This window comes from Hemiscyllium ocellatum, chromosome 8 (genome assembly GCF_020745735.1).
Source record: "Hemiscyllium ocellatum isolate sHemOce1 chromosome 8, sHemOce1.pat.X.cur, whole genome shotgun sequence".
Lineage (NCBI taxonomy): Eukaryota > Metazoa > Chordata > Chondrichthyes > Orectolobiformes > Hemiscylliidae > Hemiscyllium > Hemiscyllium ocellatum.
The window spans coordinates 53,982,271-53,997,382 of NC_083408.1; the positions used below are offsets into that span (position 1 = coordinate 53,982,271).

Genomic DNA, 15,112 nt, shown 5'->3' on the forward strand with positions numbered 1-15,112 from the left:
CTGAGAACCATGGGTAGATGCCGACGTGATGACGGTTTCCGGTCGCGGTGACGTCATGGACAGGGGTGCGGGAATGCCGTTGGAAGGAAGGAGCTGATCCCAGCAGCTGGCCCACTGTGCGGGAAGTTTAAAGAAGTGACGAGAAAAAAAATGTGTGGACTTTGTCGGTTTGGGCGCTGAGGAAGAAGTGGCACCGGATGGTTCTGCTGTACCGATCCTGGCGGCGGTGGCCGCCGGTGTTAGCGTGCCACATTACTCACACTCCGGCCTGGATAACGGCCGCACTGAGGGCCCGGGTGAGTATCCCTCCCTCCGTTCCCTCAGCTGGCTGACCGCGAATCTGGATGCGATATGGCATCAATGTAGTAAATCGCACCTCGTGTTCAAAAATTCAGCGCTGGTCACCACGATCTCTTGCCTGCATCCGCTTTAAAACATACCATTGTGTTTATTCTTGGGGATGTGGGCATCACTGGCTGGGGAGGGAGGAGGTGAGGGGGCGAAGAGAGGGGACAGACGGGGTGAAGTGGAGGCAAGAGAGTAAGAGGACGGGCGAAAGTGGTTTGGTTTAAGGGCTTGGACCACAACTACAACACAGGAAAGTAATTGAATGCTTCGTACTTGCCCGGATGAGAACACTCATTACTTAAAAATCTCAACACCACGCAGGGCAAAGCAGCTATTTGAAAACACTATTTACCATCTTAAACATTTGCACAGCAGTGTATGCCATCTACAAGATATCCAAAATATTGTAAGTTTGTCGTCCTGTTTCATAGCAGTTGAAGCAAACACTCAAGAGACACAGTATGGGTCTACCTTCTCCAACTTTATTCTGAGCCCGGAGAGAAAGCGATCGCACATGTACACAAATACATGAGTTCTTGGTCTTCTCTTGAACAGCAGAATCATAAGGAATTATGTTGTCACTTACAGGGAGCAGTATCCAAGTAGGGTAACGTGTATATTGATTAGGTAACCATTACAATCATCCATATCCTTGCCTCCAGCACCTCATTGTTTACTGCAAGTTCTTATCTGGTTGAAATCATGCTAGTTGAGCCTTTGCCTATTTCAACATTCTCAGTCGTCTTGAAGTCTGTTAAGCTGTTCACTATTTTTGACATTATCAAGTGCTTTACAATCCATAAGCTTCTAAGTTGTACAGCCTAATCCAATCAGTGGTCCTAAAATCAAACTCTCTGGTACCTCATTCAGGTTATTCAAAAAAATTTTTCCTTAAACAAATTAATATTTGACTGGTGTGAAAGCTGTCAGGGAAAGTATTTCAAAACTCCAGAACAGCAAGAAAACAACAAAATGTTTCCTTTGCTTTAGCCATTGAAGAGGCACTTTCAGTTCAGATTTAAATCTCAAATATGGGAAACAAATGCAGAATATATTAAAATATGTTCTGTAAATGAAACTTGCCAAATAAAACAGTGGAAATTACAGTGGCAACTTTGGTAGAAATCAACATTCTTTGAATTTGCAGTATGAAGGGGGCCAATGAAGTCTTAACAATAATTTGAAAGAACTTAAACAGCTCCGTCTCAAGTTCTAATATTCTCTAAAATCTTAACAGAATGTCAAACTTAAAATGTACACTTCTTCTTGTGAACACTCTGCATTTTTAAAAAGAAAGTAGCAAAGATTTTAATACAATACTCTCATCTGGCTAAAGCAGGATGACTGACAGAATTGTTTTTTTGAAACAGGCATTGTAAAATTTCAAACAAATCGAGAGCTGGAGGTCCTCAATCAATTTGTATTAAGGTTGTGTTTGATCATTTTAGAAAGGTCCTAATGTTGTATAATGTAAAAATGAAATCTGCCCTATTACACAGGCCACAAAGCACATTGAATTGAACTATGGGGTACAAAGGCAACAACTTGCAGAAGTACCAATTTTTGTTTCAATCTTTTTCTTTGTAGTTCCTGGTTTCAAACTTTTTTTAATGCTCCAGAGCCTCCAGCTTCACGTATGTTGTCTCTGCACCCACTTCAGGGTCCTGACCTTCATGTGGGAGATCTCCCCTCTTAAAAACCAGTCTAAGGCAGGGTGATAGAGTAAATATCCTCTATCTTTTGTTTTCTCTCTCATTTTTTGTTCTGGGGCCTCACCACTAGAGTACTTTAACCCTCATTTACCTGGGGGATTTTAATCTAACTCTAACTCTTTTTCTTACTCTATATGTCCGGGGACTCGAACCTCAATTAAAACCCAGGGGACTTGAATCCCTGTTTGTCAGCACGTTTACGAAATTGTGTCTCTCAACTGAACTAATTACTGCTTGAGGAGACAATTTCTGACACACAGGAATATCGAGAGGGACCAAGTTTTTAAATCTTACCTTGTTGGCCTTCCTGGATCTTCCTCCCTAACAATATTGTGGTTATACCAGCATGAAAGGAATTCCAGTGGTTGAAAAAAGTGACATGCACCTACTTTTTAAGAGCAATCTGGAATGAGGGCTAAATTCTGGCCTTTTCAGTCATGTTCGTGTCCCACAAAAGTATTTTTAAAACTGACTTTTTCAAATTATGAGATGGCTTATCATATCATCTAATTATTTCAGTCTTCAAGTTCCAGTGCTGAAAAAATAGAGGAGAGACAGAAACGCTTAATGGCACGAGGAATTCCAAAGCAAAAAATGATTCCAGGAGTGAAACAGGTTATCGTTGTAGCCTCAGGGAAAGGCGGTGTTGGAAAATCAACAACTGCAGGTACAAAATCTAGTGAATGTGTAGTGTTCCACTTAGAAATCGGTGTATCCAATTTTTAACATCTTACTTTCAAAATTATTGTTCTTATATATATGTTCAAAAAGACAGGGACAAGACTTCTTGTCCCACACTTAGACAAATGCAACAATACAAATTTCAAAATGTTGCAATTATCTGTACTACAAGAGAATGGAGTGTTGATTGGCTGGCCAAGAATTACAACAAGCAACTGGCTTCCATAGCATCCCAACTTACTGAGAAATGTTTTTAAAAATGCAGGGTTTGATCAAATTCCTTTGTAGAGAATGGGTCCCTGTGTACAGGGTGTACACACGGGATTGCATTCCTGAAACTTGCAACTTTAAGTAAAGCTCACAGGAATTGATGTTAAAACTAGAGTTGGGTTCCATCGTGGCATCCTGAGTCGAGAAAAGTATTAAAATAGTACGCTTGTACCCTTTAAGTTGAAATGTTGCATTTTGACTAAATTCTTAAAATGGTAAATTGCTAATATAAAGTACACTTTTGTTTATAGGTATTTTTAAAATTCAACACTTGACTCCCAAGTACCTCCTGTAGTGAACAATGGAATTAAAGCTTGTCTGGTGATCAAAGTTTGTGAGAAGATTTGTAGCTCGGGTGCTCATTGTTGTGGTTCTGTTCGCCGAGCTGGGAATTTGTGTTGCAGACGTTTCGTCCCCTGTCTAGGTGACATCCTCAGTGCTTGGGAGCCTCCTGTATTGTACCCTGAAGGTGGCAATGCAGCTCGATAATGGTCAAGAAGGCAAATGGAATGTTTTCCTTCATCGGGTATTGAGTACAAGAGTTGGCAGGTCATGTTACAGGTGTATAGGACTTTGGTTTGGCCACATTTGGATTACTGCATACAGTTCTGGTCACGACATCACCAGAGGGATGTGGATGCTTTGGAGACGGTGCAGAGGAGCTTCACCAGGATGTTGCCTGATATGGAGGATGCTAGGTATGAAGAGAGGTTGAGTAGATTTAGGATTATTTTTATTAAAAAGATGGAGATTCAGGGGGGACCTGATTTGAGGTCTACAAAATCATGAGAGGTATAGACAGGGTGGATAGCAAAAGGTTTTTCCCAGAGTCGAGGACTCATTTACTAAGGGTCACGAGCTCAAGGTGAGAAGGGAAATGTGGATGGAAAATTCTCTGCACAGAGGGTGGTGGGTGTCTGGAATGTGTTGTCAGCATAAGTGGTAGAGGTGAGCATAATAGTGTCATTTAAGGTGCCTCTAGATAGATACATGAATGACGAGGGAGCAGAGGGGTACAGATCTTTGGAAAATAGGCGACAGGTTTAGATAGAGGATCTAGATCGGTGCAGGCTTGGAGGGCCCATGGGCCTGTACCTGTACTGACAGTGCTAGGTGACTTTAAATCACGCTACCTGTATTCAAACATGTCATGCTGGTCAGAGTAAGTGGGCCAGATTATGAACTGACATAATTGTCTGATCCAGGAATTTCAACCGATAGCAATAAGTCCTCCATGGCATTGCCTCAGCCAGTCAGAGTTGACTTGCCAACCAATCAGCTTCTGCAATCTTGCATTTGTCCTGATGAGTGCAAGATAAAAAGCTTCAGCTTTTCATTTTTCTTTTCAGCAATATGTGAAATAATCTGTTGTAATTTATTGGCAATAAATTGAAATGCAGTCTGGCACTCCTCTTTCTACAGTTTTGTATTTCTCCAAAAAGGCCTTAATCCTTGGTAACCAGAAGTAGAAGCGTCAATCGGAGGCACCTAGAATGACTACCTTTGTGAATTCTCTTTCTTTGTTTTGGGAGTGGAGAAGAGTGATTTGTGTCCTTTGCCTTTGGACACAGGTGATAATTTTAAGATATAATGTGTCTTATTGGTGTTTTGCACTAATCTAAATTTACTTTAATTTCAGTGAATTTGGCTTTGGGAATTGCTGCGAACGATATGGTAGGTGGATGTGCTTTTGTGTGAAGCCTAATATAATTGAAAGGTAAAAACTTTTATACCAAGATTTCTTCTGGTGCATTTTTATTATTGGAAATTATATTTTGTAATTAACTTGTTCAGTGTTGATAATTACAATTTATTTAGGGCTCTTATGGCACCAGGTAGTGCACTACCTCTGGGCTTGGAGATGCAGCTGATGTGTGTCATGATGTTTTGCAACAGATTGATTAAAATAGCCACAATTTACTGGTTGCAAAATGGGGGAGGTAATGGCAAAGTGGTAATGTCACTAGTAATGAATGAGTAATCCAGACTCCAAGGCTAATGTTCTGGGGACACAGGTTTGATTCCCACCATGATAGATGGTGCAATTTAATCTACTACAAGTCTGGAATAAAATACTTGCCTAGTAGAGTCATACAGCATGGAAACAGACTCTTCCCAAACTAAATCAGTCTCACCACCTGCACTTGGTCATATCCCTCTGAATAATTCCTATTCATAAACTTAACCAACTGTATTTTAAACATTGTAACTATACCTTCATTCACCACTTCCTCTGGAACTTCATTCCACACACGAACCACTCGTTTTTAAAAAAAAGTTGCACCTCCTGTCTTTTTTAAATTGTTCTCTCCTTCACCTTCTCTGTGCCTCTCATCATTTTGTAAACCTCAATAAGGTCACCCCCTCAACCTGCTATGCTGCAGTGAAATAAGCCCCAGTCTTTACAGCCTCTCCTTATAGTCATTCTCTGCAATATCCTGGTAAATCTTTTCTGAACCCCTTCCAGGTTAATAACATCCTTCCAATAACAGAGCAACCAGAACTGCACACAATATTCCAGAAGAGGCCTCAACAATGCCCGGTACAACCACAACATTATGTCCCAACTTCTATCCTGTAAACTCTGAGCAATAAAGGCTAGCATGCTTAACGCTGCCTTAATCATCCTGTCTACATGTACCTGAACCTGTAGGTCTTTTGGTTCTACAACACTACCCAAGACCGTGGGTAGTATAAGTTCTTCCCTTTTTTAATGAAAATACAGGAGCTCATATTTATCCAAATTAAACTCCATCAACCACTCTTTAACCCATTGACCTAATTGATCAAGATCTCTTTGTGATCTTAGATAACCTTCTTTACTCTCCCCAACACCACCGATTTTTGGTGTCATCTGCAAACTTACTAACCATATCTTCTACATTTTCATCTAAATCATTTATATAAATGACAAACAAAAGTGGACCCAGCACCAATCCCTGTGGAACAACACCTCCAGTCTGAAAAACAACCCTCAACAATTGTTCTCTGTCTCATGCCATTAAGCCAAGTTTGCATCCAGTCTGCAAGCTCACCATGTGATCTCACTTTACTAATTAGTCTACAATGCAGAACCTTGTCAAAGGCTTTACTGAAGTCCAAGTAAACAGTGTCTGCCGCTCTTTCCTCATCAATAATCTTGGTTATTTCCTCAAAAAACTCCAATCAAGTTTGTGAGACATGATTTCTCCCGCACAAAACCATGTTGACTATCCCTAATCAAGCTTTGCTTCTAAATTCATATAAATCCTATCTTTTGAATCATCTCCAACAGTTTACCCATCACTAAAGTCAGACACTCAGGTCTGTAGCTCCCAGGCTGCCTTACATCGTTTCTTAAACAAAGGCACAACATTAATGTCTTTCCAGTCATCCAGCACCTCACCCTTAATTATAGATTATCTAAATCTTTATGCAAGGGATACTGCAAGTTCTTCCCTAACCTCCCACAATGTCACGGGATGTACGCGATTGGGTCTTGGAGATTTATCCACCTTTCATATCTTCTAAAACACCCAGCACTAAATCTGTAATGTGAACTATTTTTTTAAAACATCAGTATTTCTTTTCCTGGGCTCTCTGGCATCTATTTCTTTCTCCACAGTAAAAAATGATGGAACATAACCATTTAATATCTCAGCCATCTGCTCTGGTTCAACACAAAGACCATCTCTTTGATCTTTAAGGGGCCTTACTTTAATCATGACCAAGTGACCACTGTTGACTCTGATTTACTAATGTCTCCCATCCTGACCTGTTTGGCTGACACATAACTCCAGACCCACAGTAATGCTTTCATTCTGAACTGCCCAGCCTGTGATGCCCACATCCCATGAACAAATTTTTTCAAAACTCCCATGTTGTGGTGATGTATGAATAGTACGGTGGGGAAAGTTTGCAATATGTTAAAAATGGTTGTGGAATCTGTAATTGATTTTTAAAAAACTTGGCAAGGATTTTAGGATTTTTAAGAGTTTTCAATCACTTGTGAAAAGTCAGGCTGTAAGTTTGCTCACTAAGCTGGTAGATTTCTCAGACGTTTCATCACCATGCTCGGTGACATAATCAGTGGGCTTCCAGTGAAGCGTTGGTGTTCTGTCCCACTTGCTATGTATGTGTCTTGGCTTGTTGTCATGGGTGATATAATTTCTGGTTCTGTTTCTGAGATGTTGTTAAATGGAGTCCAAGTCTGTGTGTTTGTTAGTGGAGTTCCAGTTTGAATGCCAGACCTCTAGGACTTGCCATGCGTTTCTTTGTTTAGCCTGTCCCAGGATGGATGTATTGTCCCAGTCGAACTGGTGTCCTCTTTGTCTGTGTGTGTGTGCATGCCAGTGATACTTGGACATGTCTTTTGGTGACAGCTGTTTGCTGGTGAATGCCAGTTGACAGCTGTATCGGTTCAGTGGAGAAGTAAGCAATGCTATGTACCAGAGACCTAGCTAGAGGATTTTATTACCATATTTAGTGCCACGTGACTATGTAGAATGATGCACATGCATATTGTCTATATGAAATGACTATTTGAAGTATCTCGCTGATAATTTGTTTTTATGTTTTATTCTGAATTGTGTTGAAGTATAATTTACAAAAAGTGAAAACTTGTGAATTCCACCATCTGAGAACCATTTGATAAATTTGATTTTGCTTTACGGTTACCCGTGGGGTTAATACAATATTTAGGTTGAAGCACTCCGACATCATGGCCACAAATATTGTCTGTAGATTTGAGGTTTCCATTTTCCAAATGTGTCAGATTTGTTGTTCCTTGCTTAATTTAAGAATTCTAAACATCTAGCTTTTCTCTCGAGGCTGCAAATCATGACTATTACAATCCGGAATCAGTTATGACTGCCACTTATCTCCTCTGAGCCTTACATGTGTGTTCTTTGAGATAAATGTTTTTAGTGCAATGTGTATTTGATAGTGATGCAACTGAGGAGTTTGTAGAAACTTTGCATTGGTTTACTGGAAAATAACTTGTATTCTCTTAAGTTTTGATATTAATGGATGGAACATTAGAAATTCTGTCACCCGCCGTTTTAAAAGTAATCTATTGAGCCTATATGGATCCAAAAGAAATCTGGTGTTGCTGACCAGAACTGGAAATGCTTTGAGTTGTTGGTAGCTGAAGACGGAACAACCTTAATCTGGCAGGACTAATTTGAGGCTATCAGCTCTAGCCCACTGAACAAATATTAAGGCTCATTCATTTAACTTCAGTGGTGTGATTAAATTTTAATGAATAAAAACTACATCTGACCTTGAATTTAGTTTTGTATGTATGGAGCCTTATTCATTCAAATTTTACTAATTGGAAACTTTTACAAGTATTTAATTCAATTTTGTTTTCATGTCCTGGTGGAGAATCTGCCTCACGAATAATTTTTCAGTCTCTCTAAGGAGGCACATTATATTTTAGTCTAATCACACAGGTATTGAATATCAGCAGAGCTGCTTTTACTATCTGCTAACTAGAAACCATGGTATAAAATTCATCAAATTTTTTTGGACAAGTTAAACTGCGAGCTACAAAGGCCAAAGTTTTATTTTCTAGCTAGATAACTTTCCCAGCTGAATAAATGAGAAATAACCTATCACTTGAAATATTTACTGAGTTTGTTTGAACTGATTGATGTAGTCATTTTTTAACATAGAATTAATTGCCAGAAATTTGATCATATTGTCTGATAGTGCAGCAATGATATATGTCAATATTCTATATGTCTATATATGTCTATATTCCAACCGTCCAGCTGGTTTGAAAACCAATATTGGTTGCACTTGGCAATATCAGGTTTGTTTTTTGTTGACCAGCAAAAGAAATTTTTGTTGCCCTCTGTTTTCAAAACCAGGACTTTATACAATGTCACAATTTAGCCTTTTGCAGCAGCATGAATTAATATTTATAAAGCATAATTTTGCTTAAAGTGAGGTAATTATGTAATCAATTTACTTGAATTGAGGTTTCTTTTTGTCTAATGAATAAAGTGGTACAGTGCTTGTGTGTAAATGCTTGCCATCATACAATTAATGTGATACAAAAAGTTTTGATTTGCTTTTCTTTTCTTAAAAGCTGCTTGCCACTACTTATACTTGCCTTGTTTTGAGAGTTGGCTGGAATTGATGGTGCAGGCCAGTTTAACCTAAAGGCTTTTAAAGTGTAATTCCCAGTCAGAGCTAATGATACAGAATTGGATTCAATATTGTGTGCATGTTATTCTTCTTATTTCTCTCAAATTTCAAGGGTTTGAAGGGTAAGTAGCATATTTGGTGTAAGTATAGCTTCTGATATAAGTTTATTTAATGTTAATAAAGATTATGAAATAGGCAACAGTAAACATGTGAAACAAGGCAAGATTGTGTATGGCATTATCCAAACCGATGGTATTTATTGTACCTTCTGTTTCATTTGTAATTCTGAGTTGAGGGTAACATTTTGACTAAGTTCTTTTTATGGAATTAGATATTAGTTTTGTTGCAAAGCTGTCTTCATTTGTGTTGAAATGCAAGGCTGAATATAGCTAACTGTATTGAGCTGAATTGTATAGCAAGTCACTATTTTCCTTTTTAAGGTTGTAGGTCTGCTTGATGCAGATGTGTATGGTCCATCTATCCCACGTATGATGAATTTAAGAGGAAACCCAGAACTGACAAACAGTAAGTTTCTTGGCCTAAGATACTATAATTTGAAATTACATTTGGGTTAATGGAGTACACTCACTTCTAGGTATCCTGGTTTTCACTACTTGTGGATCCATGTTCTCATGAGGTTGTCTCCAGATTCCATTTTTTTTGTCCAGTTGATTCATCCAGTCTGATTGCACCATCCTTTGTGATAATTAGGAGATTTATATTGCAGTAGTATCTGTGGTTTTTCATTTGTGGGATGTCTGTGTCCCCATTCTCTGCAAATAATGAGGATTTCATGTGTTGGAGAAAGAATTGTCAAGCAATTTGGGAAAATGATGTGTATTTCAGACAAATCGTGATGTATCTTGGTGAATTTTGTTCATCTTTGTAAAAGTTTTATTTCGCAAAACTGAGATTGAAACTACCATGTGGTGTTCTCAGCAGTACTTGAGAGTCAGAATGACCCTGTTGATAAATAATACACCAAGTTTAGCAAGTATCTTTCTAGAGAGGCTTGAAAAATGTGTTGCTGGAAAAGTGCAGCAGGTCAGGCAGCATCCAAGGAGCAGGAGAAACAACGTTTCGGACATAAGCCCTTCTTCAGGAATGAGGAAGGTGTGCCAAGCAGGCTAAGATAAAAGGTAGGGAGGAGGGACTTGGTGGAGGGGTGTTGGGAATGCGATAGGTGGAAGGAGGTCAAGGTGAGGGTGATAGGCCGGAGAGGAGGTGGGGGCAGAGAGGTCGGGAAGAAGATTGCAGGTCAAGAAGGCTGTGCTGAGTCCGAGGGTTGGGACTGAGATAAGGTGGGGGGGAGGGGAAATGAGGAAGCTGGAGAAATCTGCATTCATCCCTTGTGGTTGGAGGGTTCCTAGGCAGAAGGTGAGGCACTCTTCCTCCAGGTGTCATGTTGCCATGGTCTGGCGATGGAGGAGGCCAAGGACCTGCATGTCCTTGGTGGAGTAGGAGGGGGAGTTAAAGTGTTCAGCCACGGGGTGGTTGGGTTGGTTGGTGCGGGTGTCCCCAGAAGTGTTCTCTGAAATATTCCCAAGGAATCCTTCCATATCTGTCACAAATTCACCTGCACCTCCACACACACCATTTACTGCATCCGCTGCACCCGATGTGGCCTTCTCTACATTGGGGAGACAGGCCGCCTACTTGCAGAACGTTTCAGAGAACACCTCTGGGACACCCGCACCAACCAACCCAACCACCCCGTGGCTGAACACTTTAACTCCCCCTCCCACTCCGCCAAGGACATGCAGGTCCTTGGCCGCCTCCATCGCCAGACCATGGCAACACGACGCCTAGGAACCTTCCAACCACAAGGGATGAATACAGATTTCTCCAGCTTCCTCATTTCTCCTTACCCCCCTCTGCCTTATCTCAGTCCCACTCTTTGGACTCAGCCCTGCCTTCTTGACCTGCAATCTTCTTCTCGACCTCTCCAGCCTATCACCCTCACCTTTAACCTCCTTCCACCTATCGCATTCCCAATGCCCCTCCCCCAAGTCCCTCCTCCCTCCCTTTTATCTTAGCCTGCTTGGCACACCTTCCTCGTTCCCGAAGAAGGGCTTATACCCAAAACGTTGTTTCTCCTGTTCCTTGGATGCTGCTTGACTTGCTGTGCTTTTCCAGCAACACATTTTTCAGCTCTGATCTCCAGCATCTGCAGTCCTCACTTTCTCCTAGAGAAGCTTGGTTTTCTGCATTGGTATGATGTAATAAGATGCTTATTGGGTGATTTTTTTTTAAATTTAAAAATGGCTTTAGCTTTGTTGTTTTATTACCTCTAAGAGGTCAGCCTACTCTTGTTGAAATGGCACTGGGTTGTCTTTCCCTTAAGGAATTTTTACACTGTACTGGTGGTGCAGGGAATGGAAAAATAATGAACATAAATATGCAGAAACTTGAATTCATTCAGACCTTTCCAAAGAATCACTTATTTTGTTTTCTTCTAGTAGCTTGCTTGAACCTGTTGTGATGCTTCAAGCTCGAAAGGAGAAACTCAAATAGTGTTTGTGGTACTGTGTCATTGATCAGTTCTTGATGTGACATAAGCAGGCCTATGAATGTGATTCAAAAAAAAACTGGTTTAAAACTGAGAGTTTCCTTGGGCTCAGCTCCAACTTAAATTGATACAACAAACTAAATAACTTAAACTGCTTGACTCACTTTTAATTTCACTTTTACTGAAGGTCCAGAGTGCAAGACCTGCCGTACCAACAAAGATTAGTTAGCTTCATAAGATTCTGTGATAAATTTTGAAAGTTGAACTAGAAATAGTCTCGTCTATTCATGTCCTTTAGACAAGGAATCCTCCTGTCTTTACCCAGCTTGGCCAATATGTGATACTGTTAGGTTCTTTTCCCAAGGTTTCACAAACTGGATGCAATTCTCACATACCAGCTTAAAGTTTAATCAAGTTTGCACAAGCGAGGTGACCCCCTTTGACCTGCTTCACAGGCATGCAAAGTAATGTCAAAGTGAGGCCCTGAACAAAGAAGACACATCCCCTTTGTACAGGTCAGTTGGTCATGCTCACAGATACTCTGGCCGCTCCCCCATAGTCACATGCCACTCAAAACAACCTCCAGCCACTTCCTCACAGTCACATGTTACCCCAGGTACAATGGTAGGATGAGACCATCCCCTGAGATAATGTAAATGCCCTAATTCTGGGGAATCATTATGCAGACAATTTCCTGTTTTAGTAATTCACCAAGACAATGTAGGTGTATATATCTAGCTTCAGAGGATGGCTAGAAAGCATTTCTGAATGGAAAACATTGAAAGATAGTTTAATTTGATAATAATAGGTGGAGTAGTAGCAAATGACTGTCTAAATGGAGTGGGAGTCATTTGCATTCGTGCATGAATGTCATCCCCACCCAAACATAGTGCAGTTTAATCCTTTAATATTACATTAATGTCTACAGACAGAGTATAATCTAATCTTTTAACATGTACATTATTACAGGTCTAGGAATGTAATGATTGTTAATTAACCTCTGAAATAGAATCATAGAGTCATATGACACAGAAACCGACCCTTTGGTCCATACTAAACGTAATCCCAAACTAAACTAGTCCCAACTCCCTTCTCTTGGCCCATATCCATCCAAACCTTTCCTCTTGTATCCATCCAAATGCCTTTTAAACATTTGTAATTGTACCCGCATCCACCACTTCCTCTGGACGTTAATGCCACACTCAAATCACCCTCTGTTTTTTGTTATAAATTTGTTCCCTCTCCCCTTAAAAATGTGCCTCCTAGTCTTGAAATTCCCCATCTTAAGGAAAAGACAACTACCATCTCTACCTCTCATTATTTTATAAACTTGTATCAGGTCACCAGTCAACCTCCTCTGTTCCAGTGAAAAAAGTTCCAGCCCATCCAGTCTTTCTTTATAACTCAAACCTTCCATACCCAGCAATATCCTGATAAATCTTTTCTGAACCACCTTCTTGCTTGATAATATCCCTCCCATAACTGGGCGACCAAAACTGACAGTGTTCCTTAAGAGGCCTCACGAATGTCCTGTACAACAACATAATGCCCCAACTCCTCTACTCAAAGCACTGCGCAATGAAGGCAAGCACGCCAAATGCCTTTTAAACCACTCTGTCCAAATGTGACACAAACTTTAAAGAATTACGTACCTGCACCCCAGGTCCCTCTGTTCTACAATACTACCTAAGACCCTGCTACTAATTGTATAAGCTCGACCCTGTTTGTTGCACCAAAAAGGCAATACCTCAGTTATCCAGAGTGAACTCCATCTGGTATTTTTCAGCCCATTGAGCCATTTGATCAAGATCCCTTCGTAATCTTAGAAAATCATCTTCTCTATCTATATACCATCAAGTTTGGTGTTATCTGCAAACTTAACCATGCCTTGAAATGGCTGAGCAAACCATATCAGTTTGATCAAAATGCTACAAGGAAGTTAAATAAGATTAAAATCAGATATAACAAAAATGCATCCAGCCCAGGTGACATTGCAAAGTCCTCATTAATAACATTTGCTAAGGTTGGGAGAGCTGCCCTGTAGACAAAGCTAGCTAAGTTTTACTGTAACAATTGTTCCTAAAGCCAGTGTCCCACACTACTCACTCACTGCCTCAGCTATGTCGTCTCTACAAGTTGGGTAATGGTGTACATTCTAGAAAAATTGAAGTTGACTTTAATTCTAGACCTCATGTCGTTTCACAGCTTCGATCAAACCTGAATAAGGAAACCACTGATTACTAGGGACAGTATTTCTCCAAATTTAATTACTGCTTTGAAGAAACACCTGAGGGTAACAAGGGGCTAGAGTGAACTCTGGGTTGGTAACTGCAATATCATTCACCCACATACAGCTCAGTAATATGACCACAGACTGAGAGAATATAGCAGTCGTGGTGGAAGGCATACTCGATGGAAGGAAACATCCACTTGACCTTAAGTGTCTAATCTGCCTATTACAGATGCTGCACTTCACTTCAGTATCAATGGGAGTGATTTCCACTTGATCTTTCTGGGTTAATGTTCTGTTGTTATGGAGAGGTCACACTTTATTGTGTTAAAGAGAATAAATTCAGAACAGACTCATTATTTAAAAACTGGACAACATCAACAATAGAATTTTGTTTCGCCATAGCCTGTGACTTCATGATCCACCGTAATTCTTACCATCAAGCCAGATGACCAACATGAACTCAATGAGGATTGTCGAGGAGAATACCAAGAACAGCACGCAGCATATGAGTGCTGAAAAATGAAGTGCTGCTTCAATGCCTTATCCTGGGATTACATGCTAAACTTAGCTGAGCAGTTTCATCATCAAATTAGAACTCTGCCATTTATGACCAAATTTGACAGGATGCCAATGAACAATTAAACAATTGAGAGGTATTACCACCTCAATTCATCATATCCTTCATGATGGAGAACAGCACATAAATGCCAGAGATAAGGCTGAAATATGCACAACTATCTTCTTGGAAAATTTCTGAGTGGATGATGCATCTCTGCTTCCTAAGGCCCCCTGTATCACAGATGTCTGCCTTCATCTATTTTGATTCAATTCAAGTAATATCAAGAAACTGTTGAAGGTATTAGATATTGAAAAAGCCATGATCCTGACAAGTCTTGAAGATTTTGCTCATGAGCTAAATGTGCCTTTAACTGAGCTGTTCCAGTACACCAACACTTCTTTGGTAGACTACCTCATGAGACTATCATTTGCCCCACCTTGATTGTTAACTGTAGTTCAGAAGCCTCCCTTTGACACAGCTGTCAATGCCTCATTTGCTGCAAACGAAAGTTTGACTGTAATGTTGGCAACTACCCAACAAAGTGGATCATTAGCGATTTTTTTTTGAGGAGATTTGTAGCTCAGATTGATGATATGTATGTCAGTTAGGTTGCTGAGCTTTTCAGACATTTCGTTACCATGACTAGGTGATATCATCAGTGAGAGTCT

General features: G+C 40.2%; 1 protein-coding gene across 4 annotated transcripts in view; it reads left to right on the forward strand.

The window, feature by feature from the left end:
• The first annotated feature begins 29 nt into the window (after positions 1–29).
• nubpl (nucleotide binding protein-like) overlaps positions 30–15,112 on the forward strand; it is a 37,896-nt gene continuing 22,813 nt past the window's right edge. For 3 of the 4 annotated variants that reach the window (XM_060829043.1, XM_060829041.1, XM_060829044.1), the window contains exons 1-4: positions 30–296; positions 2,580–2,727; positions 4,651–4,685; positions 9,584–9,668. In XM_060829043.1, the coding sequence (XP_060685026.1) occupies positions 198–296; positions 2,580–2,727; positions 4,651–4,685; positions 9,584–9,668 (367 nt within the window). In that variant the 5' untranslated portion in view covers positions 30–197. The remainder of the gene's footprint in view (positions 297–2,579; positions 2,728–4,650; positions 4,686–9,583; positions 9,669–15,112) is intronic. The other variant, XM_060829045.1, reaches the window with a different exon arrangement.